This window comes from Athalia rosae, chromosome 2 (assembly GCF_917208135.1).
Source record: "Athalia rosae chromosome 2, iyAthRosa1.1, whole genome shotgun sequence".
Lineage (NCBI taxonomy): Eukaryota > Metazoa > Arthropoda > Insecta > Hymenoptera > Athaliidae > Athalia > Athalia rosae.
The window spans coordinates 2,108,097-2,124,555 of record NC_064027.1 but is presented as its reverse complement, the minus strand read 5'-3'; the positions used below and the strand labels follow the sequence as shown (position 1 = coordinate 2,124,555).

The window sequence follows — 16,459 nt, the reverse complement described above, 5'->3', positions numbered from 1 at the left end:
CCTCGATATCATTCAAACTGTACCAGTGACGAATATTAACAAACTCAGAAATATCAGGATGACTCGTAAACATAAAATGTATACGTTATTAATATAAAAAAGTATTTATTTGAATGACATACGAAATGTAAAATGAAGTACAGTAATTTTTAATAATCAATCAGCAAGTGAGGCATGAAACAAAGTGCAAAACTTATGGTTGTGATCTTTCATGTTTTTAGTTTCATATTCTACCTAAATAACATTCGTCAACGTATACTTTTCAAACGAAAAGTAATCAACAAGTCCTCAAAATATGTCATCATTTTTTGATAATTCATTTAGAAACACTATATTCTAGGATTAAAACTAAGGCGTTAGGTAATGGTGCGACTGTTCTTCAACGTATAGGAGCATCCTTTCAATAGATAATTATTGTTCACTTATCAAATTTAATACAACTGTTGTCAGGGTGAAACATCTTAAGACAGTTACAATGTATCGAGGCCATCCTAACAGCTCAAATATTCTGCACAGTTTACTAAATACCACCGTCAAGGAATTTGAGTCCACAGAAGTGTTCAAATATTCAGCTGACGTTGGAAATTCTGCGAAGAAGATATCTCATTTGAGGAGTAGTACATTTTTTACATGTGAAGCATTTGTGAGATAAATTTATCTCTTAATACAGGAAAAAAGTTTTCGCATATGTTGTAGTTGAGCATAGAAGCAAACATCATTGTTGAGTACAAACAGAGATGAGCCAAAAATAATGTGGGGTGTTACAATAGTATTTCCTCAACCGATTTTTCTATCAATTGAAACAACAACTATTAACAATAGAATCTTAAACGAGGTTTTTCGCCTCTTCCACATTCAGCCAGCATCTATTATTCGTATAATTTACAGTTGCTTGGCTTTTTGAGTCTTATTTTCACTCAACCTTTAACTTTGACAGACTTAACATATAAAAAATCTAAGTATTAAAATAGTAAGCTCAATTTCTATGTTGAAGAACGCTGCCATATTTTAGATTGCGCCCATAATCTCTTTATGATGTGATTTAATCTTTGGCCGATAAGATGCTTCTGTCTCTCATATTTCCGGCACTAAAATTCTTCAAATTTCTCATTTCCTAACAAAGCATTGTGGTATGTTTGCTGCCTTTCCTCCCACAATTCTGAATGCTAAAACGGCAGTGACAGCTAGGACGGAATGAGCAGAGATGAGACTGACAGCATAAATCTCTGATCTATTAACCAGTGTCATGCAGGAGACAAATAAGTGTGATCCCACAACCCATCCAAGGTGTCCTTTGCTCCGCCTATCCAATGCAGCAAAGAATATCACACCCCAGAATGTGTGTAGTAGAATGAAGCAGAGAGTAGTCGCTGCTGAGATTATGAAGAAATACTCTGTTCCACGTCGCAAACCCATTGTGCCTGGACCAATGGCATCTGCCAGAACATTGACCAGGGCAAAGGCTCCGCTCATAACTCCAAAGCCTAGACCGCAAACATAGGCAAAAACATGCCTGCTGTCGGCGACATGTGCTGTCGTTACTTTCTCCAGACCTCGTTCAGCCTTTCTCAGCACCCAATAGAGAAGGTATCGAAAGGCCTCCTGGAAGAGCACCGAAAAAACCAGACCAAAAGCAAGCTCATCTTGTAGAGGAACTACTGCATACCATAATGCAGATGACAAGAGTAGAGCTATGAGCCAAAAGAATGCACTAGCTATAAGGATTATTATTCTGATTGGTTCCACAGCTACTGTGAAGGTAAACATCGCTAGAGGTGGTCCAAAGGCGAGGAAAGCGCAGCCAAAGAATTCCATAACTGTCATTGTTGAGCCGTTTGATTTTTCTTCGACTAGTTTGGTCTAGATTATTCCTTGGTAACGTAGTTTTGCTATTTATCTTGCACACTTGAGTTCGAGGCAGTAGCAGGCGACACCGTTATCATTTGATCAGTCTTATCGCGAGGAGGATGAGAGTTAATTTTTTCACGTGCATTTAAGCAGCGAATTTACTTGCGGCACAATGTTTTTACTGTAGAATATTCATTAATCAGTAAAAAAATACTACTACGACAGTCGGCGCGACGCAACCTATGCTATCTTTGTTTCGATGACAAATCGCAGACGAATTTGACAACTGCACGGCGTGCAGGTAGAATCCCGACTAGAATCACAGAGTGCAGCTTACAACATTGCCGGTAGAACAATGCCCGACAGGTTGATCAGTACATCAATTTTTCAAATGTAACAATCCAATCACCAATGTAAACAGAACCTTACGTCCTGCCTGAAAGAAGAAAATATGGAATTTTTTTAGACTATTTTTCCAATAATGGGGCATAAAAAAATCAGCAGGTCAACCTTTAATAGTGCAACCGTGTGCAACGGTCGAACATGAAACACCATGAGTCAATGGGTCTGGTTTATACGAAGTCTTGAAAATTAATTCAAGATAAGCCTTGTTAAAAATTCCTGTTATATTTTCTTTGAATAATCATTTCCAACCTTATTTTTTGTGAGTGAATTTTTTCATTAAAATTGCAAGTTAAATGGCGCGAAAATACGGAATGAATGAGCGCTGGGTTTGAGGTTGCATGTGGCGGTAGCATCGCTCTGTGATGTCGCCTTGGCGAACCCCGGCTCACATCTTTGTATTGATTCCGTTCCGCAGCCCGCGCTTCCCTGCGGCGTCTTCCTTTCTGTGGTTCGCAGTCCTCGTATATTTCCCGTGTACACCGAAGTTTTCATCAATTTCTGAGCTCAGGACTTATAAAAGCCGTAAGTATACATCTTACTACTTATTGTTCAAGTTTCGACCAAAAATTGGTGTGAAAGAGCTAGATAATTGTGAAAATCTGTGCTTAAAAGCCGCAAATACTCGCCGGATCCACAAATTTTGCCCTACCCACCGGCAATCCGATCATCCATTTTGGAACATTATCTACGCGCCGGAAAGCACAGTTATAAAATACCACCTGTGCTTCTATAATTTTGTTTAATAAGTAACTCTATATATTCTGGGGACATAAGGGAATATTATCAATGCTATTAGTACACTAATTCTCATCGTGAGTTTTATATTAGATAATGAAATTCCAAAAAATTTAACTTTATCGCAATAATAATGCTCTGCATTGTGGAAATTGAGAATGAACCAAAAAATTGTACATATTTTCCGAAATAATCACTCGTTAACTTCGTTGTTGACCATCCGCCAAAAGATATACATTATAGTTCATGTCGCTCCAATAATTACACGCATGCACAAGGACAGAGGTCATCTTGTCTAGTCTTATTTCAACACATGCAACAATATTTGGCAAGGTTACTTTATGCATTTGTATCTTTTATTTTCTTCCATCAAAATTCTCCAGTCATGTTTTACATCGTTGCGCTACGCTGTCCATGGTACACTTACTCGCAGTTTTATAAATGCATTGGACTATATAATTAAATTGCACACCTGTGCCAAACTTCTATTGAGCTTCTGGTGTGTGCCAAACTAAAACATCAACTACGAGGAAAATTTATTTGCTTTGAGTGTAGCCAAAATTCTAAATTAAACATATTAACAAATGAAACCAAACTTCCAGCACAATATATTTTTGCTATGTTATATGTTGATATCAATCTACAAATGAGCATCAAACATTATCATCTGCCCTGTTGACTCTGATTCAATGTACTTGAATGGCCAGTAGCGTCATTTAATACCTAGAGAAATAAAACTAATATGTTGGACTTTTGATACTGAGAGTAAAATAGTACCACATGCTTACAAAGGAAAATCTGTTTTTTTTTTTAATCTAATCAGAGTGCAGAACCCTGATTATATTGCTGGATGCAAGATAAAAGTACCCACCAGAGTGTATATAATGTATACTTAATACACAAACATTTTCTGATTGTTACTATAGAATAGAGATTGGAAAAATATTTCCAGCAATTTGTCAGTAAATAGTTGATCAAATACATTATTATTTTTAGGTGACCATGAGTTCGGAATGCTACACGCGAGTATACGTCGGTGGTCTGAACGAGGGTATCAAGAAGGAGGACTTACAGGTGGAGTTTGAAAAGTATGGAAAACTGAACAAAGTGTGGGTGGCATTCAACCCCCCAGGCTTTGCCTTTATCGAATTTCTAAATGAAGATGAGGCCGAAGTAGCCTGCGACAATATGAACGGCACAGAGATCATGGGGGCAAAACTTAGGGTTGAAATCTCACGTGGTCGCGGACGAGGAGGTAGTAGAGGAGGCAGTGGCGGGTTCAGAGGGGGTCGTGGGGGAAGCGGTGGTAGTAGAGGTTTTGGATCCAGGGGTGGGAATGGGGGAGGCTACAGAGGAGGCGGCAGCAGTTACGGAGATCGTGGCAGTTCCGGTGGTGGATACCGCGGAAGCAGAGGCGGTGGGGGTGGTAGGGGCAGCAGAGGTCGTTTTGGCGATGACTACAGCTCTAGTCGCAGCAGTGGCTACGGAAGTCGTGACAGCTACAGCCGTGACAGCTACGGAAGTAGTGGCGGAGGAGGTGGTGGTGGGGGTGGTGGTAGTGGCAGTGACTACTACAGCGGAAGAGACAACGGATCGTCAAGGTATCGCAGTCGATCCCCGGCTGGGCGTGGCAGGTACTAAACGATCATATCTTCGTAAACAAAACACACAAAACAAAAATTTTTATGCTATGAAATGATGTACCTATACTTGTGAAGCAACCGCTATTCAATCAGTGACTTACTATGAAGGTCCGTCAATGATGGTTTGCTTGCAAAAGAGTTTGTCTGGTTCCAGAGAAATTCAATTGTTTACCGTTGCACTGTGATCAGACTGATGAGATAACAAAATCCTGCGTCTTCCAAGGATCTCTCAAAACTCTAACAACGCCTATCTTATTTATTCATCTCTTCTTATATTTATTTTTTTGTTTATATATTTATTGTTATTTCATAACCGTCCTCTCAATATTGCATTTTGACTTCATAACTTCTATTTTTTTGTTTTTCTCATCAGTACTGTAGTGATATTGCCAGTAACAATGTTCCAATGGCAACAGACACACCCTTTTATAGTGTGACTTCATCTGAAAACGAAAAATCTATCTGAAATACTTTTTGGTACTGATATGTAGTAGTGTCAGATCTATAATCGTGAAAAATTTTATTAGCTTTCTCTATTTTGTTTTGAAAAATTAGGGATGCTTTTACCTACATTTGAAATCAGACTCTCGTAGAAAATGTGTTGCTGTCTATACTACGATTAATCAACGAAAAACACTCCGAACTAATATTTTACAAAAAGCATTCTGGCAAACTTCATTAAAATGTTCTTCGACTACTAACGACAAGCGGGATTTACTTTCTCTGGTAACTAGAGAACGGAAATAAATGGTCTTCGATTCATTAGCGCAAACTTTCCCTAAAAGTGGTGAAACACATGGCAAATTCTGTTGTGAAAAACAGAAGCCTGGTCTTCGATTATCCGTCGTAAACATATCCGACAATGAAATAAAGGCTGTTTCAGTAGCTATGGGAAAATCAATTTTCATGCTTATCGGAACCACGAACAGTTAGTTACCAGATCGAAATGTCATCTCATCATTAACGACAAATTGGCAAAATTGTTGATATCGCAAACAATTGCTTAAAAACCAACTCTCGAAAAATATTCGACTCACGATCACATAAATGGCATAAATAAGTTCATAAAACAAAACTTCATAAACTTCTTAAACTTCGACACGTTCACGCAACGCGATGAATGCTAAAATATACCTTTAATAAAACAATACGAAATCTTCGAAAATACATTCACAAAATCAATCAAAGTTGCGCTGCTGACTGGGCTCAAGTAGAGCTGTTTGTTTTCGTTGGATGTAATTTGCTAATCAATTCTGTGATGTAAATACCCTACCTGAGGTTTTTCTGCAACCTATTTGACACTAATTTCTTTCCAATTTTCATTGGGTTTCATAAACCAAGAAGTATAGCAATTTTGCCTTGAGTAGGCGTAGAAATTTTCATCTGGATCTTGAACTATTGTCATGAATCTATTTTTCTTCTATTTAACTTATGCCGATCCTTGTTCTATCTGAAATCGAGACGATAGGGTCGTGAGTTTGTTAGGTGCTTGGTTTTATTAATGGAAATGCGTATTCTCATGCAACAGAACATCGTTATTCTTGATCAAAGTCGTGTTAGACCTTCCTTTGGAATGTTTTGGGATGTGTTTGCAGCCCACGCGACACATCTCGTTCTGGCTATGGCGAAGATCGTACGAATGAGGGTGGCAGATTCGGGTCAACAAACTAGTCAGCAAATAATCAGGTACTTCGGAATTATATATTCAATCACAGATGAATGTCATAATTTCATCGCAGCGTTTCTGTACTGAATATATCTTAGGATCTTCGTTTACTATGTATCGAAAAGAAACAGGATGTCATAAAGCGTCATGAATCATCTTTTGCTTTGGTATTGAAACAATTCCATACTATTTCATTATCAAAATATTTCAAGTTTGCCGATATTTGTCTCCTTCGTTTTTTTTTTTTAGAGGTATTTGAGTTTTGAAATATGGTCAATCGGTGTCTGTTGAAGTTGAGCATTGAATCAGAAACCATTAAATGCCCAGCAGCACGCAGCGCAAATCGCAAGTTCGATCGAATGAAACTTCAGAGGTTGAGATGTTTTATAGTTATGATTGAAGAACGACTGTTGCTACTGTTGATATCTATGTCAGGGCCATTGATAAAAGTAGAAGACATGGCGGTTGTTAATGAATCAATTAAATGCATGCGTAAATGGTAAAGGGACGATTATCGATTAACATTATAATCTGGATCAGCGGATGCATGCGCAGAAAAGCTGACCGATGTTTATAAGACCGTTGGTGAAGAGCGGTCCATTCTGTCAGCGAAAGTAATGTGAAACCCTGTTTTGCACTTCCCATGTTCACAGTCATCGTCATCTGCGTGAATGCACATAAATGAACTACGCTGCGTTACCACTATGAACTGCGGGCCATTCAACAACCCGCCTCGACGACTACGTTCTGTCCAATCTACGCAGCGATATGTACATATATACAAGTTTAATTATTACGATTACGCTAAAACAAACTTATTATTTTCACAACTTATATCATGGTTTATACTTCGATGCCAACGCTTCTTCGCAAATTTTACGATTTGAAAAGAGAGAAACAAACATTCTAGTGAATAGCTGGTGTATAGCTAAGCTGCCGAGTAGCAAATTCTGCCGTTGGCTAATTTCAACTTGCAAATTCAAACGAAGGGATTTCGCATTGCCCTGATAAACCAACCACAGATTGGCCATAGCGAAAGAAAATCCATCGATGAGCTTTTTTCTGCTTCAGAATTGTGATACAAGATATTCTAGCTGCTCGGCTGATAATAATAGAAAACATTCAATAATCAATTATCTACCAAGCGCTCCGAAATTAACAAAATCAATGCATGACTGCAGACTGCACTCTGATATGAATTTTCGATAATTATCTAGCCGCGTTAAGAGAACCGGATTGGTTTTACTTGGTTGCCGGTTGATTTGGATTTATTTCCTATTTTTTTACTAGTTTGTTTTATCTTATATGCGTTTTTTTACATACCAAACAATTAAAAACAATCTTAAAATTGAAATTATTATCGTTGTTGTTAAAATGGATGAACTAGTACTACAGTTTTTTAAATTTTCACTTGGAAAATGATCGACCTTTATTTACTATTCATAATAATAGAAATGTTTTTATATAAAAATGATAATAATAAATACATTAATCAACGCAATGTACCAAGACCAGAAAAATTACGTATCGTACGGCCGGCCACAAGACTTCATTTAGTTGTGAAGCTGGCTCAAAATCGCTACGAGTATACATGAAATAATTTTGAACCTCCAGTTGGCTTCGTTCTTACATAATGTCATAAATCAATAGAAATGTAGGATATATTTACATAGTGAAGGCCAGGGTTGGTATTTCGTTACACAATTTTGTAATTCTCCAATATACAACTTCTCAACGTGAAAACGAAAGGAAATAGACTTTGCAAACTGCGACGACTTTTGTGATCTGTCGTACTGAATCAGAACACAAGAAACATGAAAAGTAGATGAATGAACGACGAGAAAGTAAAACCCGTATCCTGGCAAAAATGTTTCAATCGACTGTAAATTACTATTGCAAATTGGAAAAGAATTAAATAACTTGCGCACACCACTGCCCGCCACCCCTGCCTGTCTGCCCGCCTGCCTGCCTGCCCACTGTCTCCGTCTAATTTATTGAACAGTATCAGTTGAATACCTATAAAGTACCATTGCCGAAAGATCTCTGAAAAATAATGAAGTGCCATTTCCGTAAAAAAACATTGTCAAGACTCACCGCCTACTTGGAAATACTTAGATGATTCGATACTTGGCCTTCAAAAAACGTGGTATTAAAGCGAAAAAATATATTATAAACGACAACCGCGATTTTTTTTTCTCGTGTTTTTCAAATCATTTCATGACTAACCGCGTTCTGGAATCATCCGAAAATTGAACTTCACCAAATATATTTCGTCGGTATTAAACAGTTAGTGAAATGTAGTGCTACTCGACTCATTTGTGATCAAATGGATAACTTCGGTCGCCAATGTTCTCGAGGGTAATTTTGAAATTGGTATTTATATCGTTGCCAGCTCATCGGACGTTTGTTCACCTCATTCGAATTTTCGTCATTATTTATGAATGGAATCACACCTGATGGAAGGAAAAGAAATGAAGTGGAATAAAATGAACAATATTTGATAACATAAATCTGCTTGCTGCTACTGAGATAAATTTCTGTGCATCGTCAAAAAAAAGTTCTTCGTCTTGGATAGAAGATCAAAGACTCACTTCGTATTCTTCTGGTGTTTCTATGATTCTTTGGTTTCTCAAAACATTGATCTGCGCTCTACAGACTAGATTCGATTACGCGTGTAAGTTGGAGAGGGACCCGTAATGCGTAAGTATTGTGATCTAACAATATCGATAGATTAGAGTATTGAAAAATAAAAAAAATTTTTGGCGTGATTGAGTTTGCTGTGTGATTGATGTTGATGTGTGTTCAGGTCAACTATAGAAATGAGTTTTGCCACTACCACAATATTATAAGTTCATCAAAATATTTCAAAGAAATTGCCAGAAAGTGTTTGAAAAGGATTATGATTTCTAAAAATAGATTAAAAAAATAAAGGTATATGAAAAAACCATTGTGTCACTACCTAAAAGTATTTGGGATAACATTGGATACAAGCTACTTGTATCAGTTATGGGGTTACGGGAAAATTTATGTCAATAATATTGCATGCATATCAGTTTGTTTTGATAAAAATGTTATTTTTTTTTTCAATTTCTAACACCCATTATACACAGAGAAGCATCACTTGATGCTAGCGAGTAACATAGATCTACGATCAGTGTTTTGGAAGAGTGCACGAATTAGCTGTTTCACCTGAGCAGCTGTGAACTCATGTGCCAGCGGCCCTTTTCCATCAGCCCATCTGTCGTCGATCTCTTTCAGGGAGGCTCCAAGTACGTTTACTAATTCCGATAACTTCCGCCATCGCTTAACGTGAATTTGAATTGTATTCGGTTCCTAAAAAATAGAAATTATTGTCTCAGAACCTTGACCTCAACAGAAATATAAAAAAATGCATTTCTTAAAGTACGTAGCTCATTCTTATTCACTAATTTTACCTTTTTACGAAAATATCATGTTTTATATCTATATTGTTGAAACAGAACTGAAAGGTCTATAAATTCCATCACACATATGTGGACTTCCAGGAATTATAAAAATTCCCTATGCAATAAAATGAATTAGATACTAAAAGTGCGAATTCTAGAAAATGATTATTGAATATTATCAATTGCATTTATCTGACAGACTAAGACTTTCTTCTGACTTGATTCTAAAGTCCAATTGTTTCAATATTTTTTTTCTGAGCTCTTGTTTTTTTTTTTTTTATCTCAATCGGTCTGCCAAATTGTTGCAACTGACTTTGTTACAAAAATTGAAGTTTTTAATAAAGTAATCCCAATTTCCCTAATCTTGTAAAATGTAACCTGATTTGGATAAAATAATAGAAAGAAAGAACATGTATAAACCCATTTAAAAATATATATATGTAAGAAAAAAAATTTGATTGCATAATTTTTTTCACGCCACTGGATGTGCGATGCCATTAGATCTCTAATTTCTTAGAAGGTAATGTGAATTTCCGTATATGCAAAATACTTGAATTTAACTTACCGGAAATATAAATGGAGTTCTGCTTTTCACCATGTTGAAGAGTGTTACCAACTCTGTGGCCACATCAGCAGGAATATCTTCAACTGTGATTACCCTGGTGACCAGTTCGTCGATCATGGAATTCATTATACAGCCTGAAACGAGAAATAATTTTTTCCATGATCATCAGAGCATTGAACAAACTAAAGAGAAGTATACGAGAAAATAAGAATAACTTTCTAGCGATTAACAAGTACAAGTACATCAAAAGGTGAACTAGGAAACTTACCTATGGCGCGACAATATACTTTACTTGGAAGTACGTTAAGCCATACAGTTTTCAAGAGCTCCAGTTGCCTAATACATTGCCTGATCGCTTTCTCTGTACTCAGGGGTAATTCAGGAACTTGCCCCAATGTTGACAATCCTATGATCAAATTATTAAAGAATATTAGAAAACAGCCTTTTAAACACAAGTGTGAAATAATGAGAATAATTTCACCTGACTCTCTTAGTATTTCAATGATTACATCTCTCTGGTATCTCATGTGCCCAAGAAAGTATTCTGAACCAACCGAGCGCAGAGATAAAGTTTGGTCAGCATATGTTACATTGTGTTCCAACAGCACCGTTGGAAGTTTGTTTTTATATTGGTACGTCAGTACGAGTAAATGGTGGGCCAGGTACATGCAGTTGTTGTGAAACAAAGCTAATAACATCCACATATTTTTCGTATACTCGTATGATTGTAAACTCTACAAATCTGGATCATGAATTATTTATTGTATATTCTTACCAACTTGTTGGGGTATTGTTTCTAAAAACTTCTTATGGTGCTCCGGTACCAAAACTGTATACATTTCGAATATATTACGACTTGTGTAGAACAACCGTACAGCACAGACGTCGGAACTTTGACATGCCTCGTCAAGAATCTCTTTCACTAGATCTAGAATCTCCTTGACACTTTTGCTGAAATACAATTAAACCTTCTCGCATCACTTTGTTTCACTCTCGAACTGAGAAATTATTCATATGTAACTACCTTATCTGACACGGTGGTAACTGGAAAGTATTTTCATTCAATTTCCTATTTGCTTTGAGATTGTGATCATCTAATACATCTTCGGGAAATTTTTCTGGTCCCTAAAATAAGCGAAATGCAGATGTTTGAGATTTGCTGGATATCTATACATGTTGAAAGCGTTTTGGTACCTGAATTTTGTGCCTGATAGAATCGTGAAGATCTTTTTTCATTATGACTCTGGCCTTTCCCAAGAAATCCTGGCAAATTTTTTCAATAAATAAACCATCCAAGTTCTTGATGTAATCTGATAAAAATATTTTATCCGATGAAATGAATTCTGTAACATAGAAATAACACAATTACACATGTATGAATATTGTTTCTAGAAAAATAATCCTTACCAATCTCGACTAGGTAATTTTGAAATTCGGAAATGTCCTGAATAACTGGACCGAAATTTTGGAGCTCAACGCTAGAGCTTGGAATAGTGTGGGATATGCATTGATTAATCAAGCTATCCGAAAACGGTTTGAATAGATGTACTTCCAACCTCGACAAGAATCTTTGGCCATCTACTATGGGCACATTTAAGTGTTGATGCATGAAACGAAAGAGAAGCGTCAAATTGTGCATAACGCTTTTATACCCTGGTATTTTAGTTGGACTCAGAGGTTGCACCGAGAATGATACTTCGTTTGTGACATAGACAGAGCATTCACAATTAATTATGGGATTAATCAAATGCTTCATCAGTTTACTAGACAACTTGTTTAAGTTATTAGTTAAGTTGTCCATGTGATGCAAAGCCTGTACCAAGTTCTGCATTTCATCCACATCACATTTTATACTCAAAGTTACACAAGAATTCTTTGATTCCGTCTCAACTATTTCCCAATAAATGTATTGCTGCCATAGAATAGAAATGTCTGTTAAAAACGTCCCATATATTGTGCTGTATTCATTCTTTAAAGCCCGAAATATCTCTAAATATTGGATATCTGTGTCCGGATCTTCAAGTAGTTCTTGCATTTGTTGCAAAGTTTTTGCAGCCTCAACATACTGTTTATCCTTCTTGTAACTTTCTGCAGATTGCATATACTTTGTTATATCCATGAGTCGACTAGAGAGAGCTAAGCTTATACTGGACTTTTGCAAATCATTAGAAAGAGCTTTCAATTCTCTCGTTGATCCTGAGAGCTCGATTTTTATCTGTCAATAGAAAATATATTACGCAATTAATAATTCGTAAATTATTATGGCATAAATCAACTCATGTAGAGTTCAAGGGATTATACCTGGTCTTGGACTCTTTTCTGTAGAATGTTCATTTCATCAGCCAGCCTTTGGACTTCTATTATTAGAGATTGGTCTTTTTTCAATTTTGGTAAAAATTCTATGTAATTGTCTTCGATGCATTCCTTCACATCATATTTCAGCTTTGAAATTTGAGCTTGCAGCTCCGATATTTTTTCATCTAAGTCGATTTTTTCAAATTTCCCTGAAATGGTATCAGGGGAAAGTGTCAAAATTATTGATAAGCTTTTGACCAATTTGTTGTGAATGTCAAACGTAAATAGTATTTATTTAAAGCTGAAAACTTAAATGTACTCTGAACATTGTTTAGGATAAGATCATCTGGACACGTCATTGTTGAACAGTATCATATTGTTCAAATTAAATTGAATTCATTACAGTGAATAAAAAGACGATTGATTAGACTAACTAGCAGTTAAAGAAAGAAGGTTTGATATATCTCAGACTTTAAATTACCTGCCGTAACTAAAACGTCCGCCAAAAATGAAGTCATTTTTTCATGTGAAGAAAATAACCGTCACCTCTAAAATAAACGGACCTCGGCGACAGTGTGAAAGCTATTTTGTTGTCGGATGAAGTTCTTGCGGTAGGTTGGAAATAACAGGATAGCCACAATATTCCGCTTGTCTTGACGTGGGCCTACGTCTTGAGTGATTGGTAAACTTGAATTTTGTGACATTTACAGTGAAAGATTTCACAAACAACAACAATGGCGTATTCAGTGAATATATCTGTTGAAGCACCGATAGAAAATCAAATTCAAGAAATTACTTACGATGGACAGGAAATATATCAGGCGTAAGTAATTCTCATAGCTATCTGATTCTCTTGTTATATCTTTCAATATGTCATGCTCAATATTTACCTAAATAACGTCAATTATACTTTACTTGATCCTGAACTAACCTTGAAACACTCTGCTATTTGATCCGGAAAATCCGTACCACCATTATCATTGATAATAATTATTTGTCGATTATTTAATTCTGTTCTCTGACTTGTGTCTTCGAATTTTTGCAAGCATTTTATTCATGATACACACTTGAGGGTTATGTGTAAATGTTATACATTCAATGACAGTAAACAAAAACACTATGTATCCAGGCCACTTACTTTGTCGGAGAACCTGGCAAAGATTGCCCAAAAAATTGACTTCAGTAAAAGCAATGGCGAAGAAACAAAGAAAGAGCCAGCTGAAGGCGGAGATAAAAGTGAAGACGATACCAAGGATCCAGCAGCTTTTCAGTCATCGTTATGGCCCTGGGATAGTGTTCGGAATAAGTTGAGGTTGGGAGAAGCACAATTAATTTTGTACTGAGGTGGAGTATGTTGACAATTATGATTTTTTTTGCAATACAATTCTTATTACCTTGTTATAGAAACGCTCTGACTGAAGTTTGCGTGCTAGCAGATGTCCTTGCAATAGTAAAAGAGAAAAGGTATATGGTATTAGACCCAGTACCACAAGAAGGAGTCGAAGTTAAACCAATGGTTCAAGTTTACGCTAGGAAGAAAGCATTATCTGGTGCTAGTTCTGTACTTTTACTTGGTGCTGAGAGATTAAAGAACTGCCAAAATGAATTAGCCAGAAATCGAGCAACACCTGACTTTCACATTGAACTGCTTAGGCTTAGGCAGAATTGGCGACTTAAAAAAGTATCTAATTCTATCATTGGTGATCTCAGCTATCGTACAGGTATTGCCTTGGCAGAATTTGATTTTAAAATTACAGTTCATGAGCCATTTCACAACGATATAGTTATTTCTTGATCGGAAATAGAATGAAATAACAAGAAATTATGATCCCATACCACAGCTGGATCCAAGTATACTCAGACAGGGATGTTCGAAGTAACAAAAGCTGAAGAAGAAGAGAAGACGTGGACAAGTCCACCGGCGTCTCCAAATCCGAACTCCAGTGCCACTCCAAATTCTACTCCATCACAATCTCATCCCCCCTCAAGTTCTAAAGTGAATCCTTCTGCATTGAGAGTTACCATACCCAGTGAACTTCAAGGAGTCGCATACATCGAAGTTCTTTGTCAGAAGGGTATTTAATGAATCTCCGTTTGCATAATGATGCTTTCATTCTGTAGTTGTGGTTACACAACTTCTTCTTTCAGACCAAGAAGATTTATGCAGTGCCAACATCAGTCTATTGAACGGTGGTACAAATAGCTCAAACGCAGATATGCACTGGCAGCAAAAGTTAGAAGCTGCTCAGAATGTTTTATTCTGTAAAGAATTATTCAGTCAATTAGCCAGGGAAGCCGTACACCTCCGTGCTCCTATACCTCACATGGTTGTCGGCAACCAAATCATGGCGACAGTAATATTTTGATTATTGCCTTAGATGATTCTTCGAAAAGCAGTGCCGGATTTTACTTTTTACTAATCAGTTTCCACATCCTATTCCAGGTCCTGCCAGGTATTCAACTTATTATTGGCCTCTGCCATAGCACGGGCAATGATAAGAAGCCTTCAGCGCCACCGCCTCACAAAACGGAGCATGACCACGTGCTGGAACACTCGTTACATCAATTATTACGAGAGGTTCACCATAAAAATACACATCATCCCTTCCCTCATCCATCGTCTGGTCCGCTAGGTCCAAGTAAACGTCGTTGCCTTGCCGGTCCTAATGCTGCAGACAGATACGAGCTGCTTGAAATGACGAAAAGGTGAGCCTGCTCCCCTGCACATATTTTATAGAAATTTTTCTCAACTGAGCTATCTACTACTGTGCGGGTTTTTGTTTTACAGCCAAACACTACTAGAACAAATAATTCAACAGGCACAACATTTTTTCATGCGTTTGCGGACAGAGTATGTCTTGGATACTATAGCAAAAGAGGTGAAAGATCCGTTGATAGTTTCACATTGGAATGCCTTAAATTCTCCCACACAGTCTTGCGTCAAAATCAATATCTTGACTCATGGCTATGATTCCGTTTGTCGTACGTCACTCGTTGTACATGTGGGTGAAAAATCCCTGAAATGTGTCTGCAGAGACGGTAGAGTCATGCACATGAGTTATGAGCCCCAAGAGCTACGAGACTTAATCTTTTGCCAGGTAACTGTTACACCTATAGATGGAGCAGAAGTAATTATCAAGAATGGGGCTATTATAATACTTACTGATTAAATTTTCAGATTTACCAGCACCAGATTACAGCAGTCCAAGCATTGGCCAAATGTATGGGCTGGCAGTTTCTCGCCAACAGTTCTCACTTGGGATTAGGTGCGGTCGAGCCATTGGGAAATGCTAGCAGTTGCATCCTAGCGTCACCCATAGGGGATAGGTGGGTAGAAACTGTATCAGTAATCGTCATTTTTACTCTATACAACATCAAAAAAATTACCTCTGAACTGATTTTTCATCTCTTCATACAGGATGATAGCGGTTCGGTGCGAGCCTCAGACAGGAGTCCAAGTTGGTATAGCACATTCCCCAAGGAAAGATTTTTTCCCTGGTCAGTTGGTCAAAGAGAGAAAATGGGAGAACTTGGGTGGTTCATTCAAAGAAGTTCGCTGGGACAAAATGGAGGGTAAAAATTTCTTGAATAAAATGGAGCTGTTGATGGCTTCGCTGACGAGTTCATAATCTGATTTGATTCTCCAAAACCCTAATGCTAGGGCCATACCTCAGAGATTACATCGTTGCCAAGCGTTGAGAGACGCAACATGGGTATTTGATTGTGAAAGTGTATCTCTGTTTCTCCTATAGGGTGAATAATGCAAATTTGTTAAATAATAAATTCTTATACATTTTTTCTTCAATCAGAATTTGTACTCCCCCCCCCCCCTCCCCCCCTATTCTATTTACTCCTACTGAGTTTTGGAATTCCCTTT

At 37.2% G+C, this 16,459-nt stretch overlaps 4 protein-coding genes across 7 annotated transcripts; 2 read left to right on the top strand and 2 right to left on the bottom strand.

Moving 5' to 3' along the window:
* Positions 1-81: 81 nt before the first annotated feature.
* LOC105684069 (gamma-secretase subunit Aph-1) lies at positions 82-2,165 on the bottom strand. The gene has a single exon (XM_012397178.3). The coding sequence runs from the start codon at positions 1,822-1,824 to the stop codon at positions 1,108-1,110; it is 717 nt and encodes a 238-aa protein (XP_012252601.1). The 5' UTR covers positions 1,825-2,165; the 3' UTR covers positions 82-1,107.
* Positions 2,166-2,619: 454 nt separating this feature from the next.
* On the top strand, positions 2,620-9,702 carry LOC105684086 (RNA-binding protein Rsf1). 4 transcript variants are annotated; one of them, XM_020851223.2, is made up of 4 exons: positions 2,620-2,775; positions 3,985-4,622; positions 6,227-6,317; positions 6,951-9,702. In XM_020851223.2, the coding sequence occupies exons 2-3, from the start codon at positions 3,991-3,993 to the stop codon at positions 6,300-6,302; spliced, it is 708 nt and encodes a 235-aa protein (XP_020706882.1). In that variant the 5' UTR covers positions 2,620-2,775; positions 3,985-3,990; the 3' UTR covers positions 6,303-6,317; positions 6,951-9,702. The 4 variants fall into 4 exon arrangements, with proteins under 4 accessions (XP_020706882.1, XP_020706884.1, XP_012252619.1 ...); XM_048651010.1 differs by lacking the exon at positions 2,620-2,775 and adding an exon at positions 2,934-3,065; XM_020851225.2 differs by lacking the exon at positions 6,227-6,317 and having other exon boundaries at positions 9,408-9,702.
* LOC105684085 (centromere/kinetochore protein zw10 homolog) lies at positions 9,327-13,287 on the bottom strand. Its single transcript, XM_012397195.3, has 10 exons — positions 13,064-13,287; positions 12,589-12,791; positions 11,695-12,502; positions 11,482-11,630; positions 11,312-11,412; positions 11,063-11,238; positions 10,769-10,975; positions 10,556-10,693; positions 10,288-10,421; positions 9,327-9,630 (listed from the first exon to the last, which is right to left on the bottom strand). The coding sequence occupies exons 1-10, from the start codon at positions 13,098-13,100 to the stop codon at positions 9,415-9,417; spliced, it is 2,169 nt and encodes a 722-aa protein (XP_012252618.2). The 5' UTR covers positions 13,101-13,287; the 3' UTR covers positions 9,327-9,414.
* Positions 13,175-16,387, top strand: LOC105684070 (mediator of RNA polymerase II transcription subunit 17). The gene is made up of 10 exons (XM_012397180.3): positions 13,175-13,193; positions 13,293-13,405; positions 13,712-13,894; positions 13,987-14,303; positions 14,424-14,657; positions 14,731-14,936; positions 15,026-15,288; positions 15,371-15,680; positions 15,761-15,909; positions 16,001-16,387. The coding sequence occupies exons 2-10, from the start codon at positions 13,317-13,319 to the stop codon at positions 16,209-16,211; spliced, it is 1,962 nt and encodes a 653-aa protein (XP_012252603.1). The 5' UTR covers positions 13,175-13,193; positions 13,293-13,316; the 3' UTR covers positions 16,212-16,387.
* The last annotated feature ends 72 nt before the right edge of the window (positions 16,388-16,459 follow it).

What these genes read in the sequence shown, in the direction of transcription:
- LOC105684069 (XM_012397178.3), bottom strand. Translation starts at nt 1,824, where the DNA reads ATGACAGTTATGGAATTCTTTGGCTGCGCTTTCCTCGCCTTTGGACCA.
- LOC105684086 (XM_020851223.2), top strand. Translation starts at nt 3,991, where the DNA reads ATGAGTTCGGAATGCTACACGCGAGTATACGTCGGTGGTCTGAACGAG. An exon ending in TCCCCGGCTGGGCGTGGCAG is followed by an intron (nt 4,623 to 6,226) that starts GTACTAAACGAT and finishes ATGTGTTTGCAG; the next exon opens with CCCACGCGACACATCTCGTT.
- LOC105684085 (XM_012397195.3), bottom strand. Translation starts at nt 13,100, where the DNA reads ATGACTTCATTTTTGGCGGACGTTTTAGTTACGGCAG. An exon ending in AACAATACCCCAACAAGTTG is followed by an intron (nt 10,976 to 11,062) that starts GTAAGAATATAC and finishes GGATGTTATTAG; the next exon opens with CTTTGTTTCACAACAACTGC. An exon ending in AGTATATTGTCGCGCCATAG is followed by an intron (nt 10,422 to 10,555) that starts GTAAGTTTCCTA and finishes TTCTCGTTTCAG; the next exon opens with GCTGTATAATGAATTCCATG.
- LOC105684070 (XM_012397180.3), top strand. Translation starts at nt 13,317, where the DNA reads ATGGCGTATTCAGTGAATATATCTGTTGAAGCACCGATAGAAAATCAA. An exon ending in TGATCTCAGCTATCGTACAG is followed by an intron (nt 14,304 to 14,423) that starts GTATTGCCTTGG and finishes CCCATACCACAG; the next exon opens with CTGGATCCAAGTATACTCAG. An exon ending in CTGCTTGAAATGACGAAAAG is followed by an intron (nt 15,289 to 15,370) that starts GTGAGCCTGCTC and finishes TTTGTTTTACAG; the next exon opens with CCAAACACTACTAGAACAAA.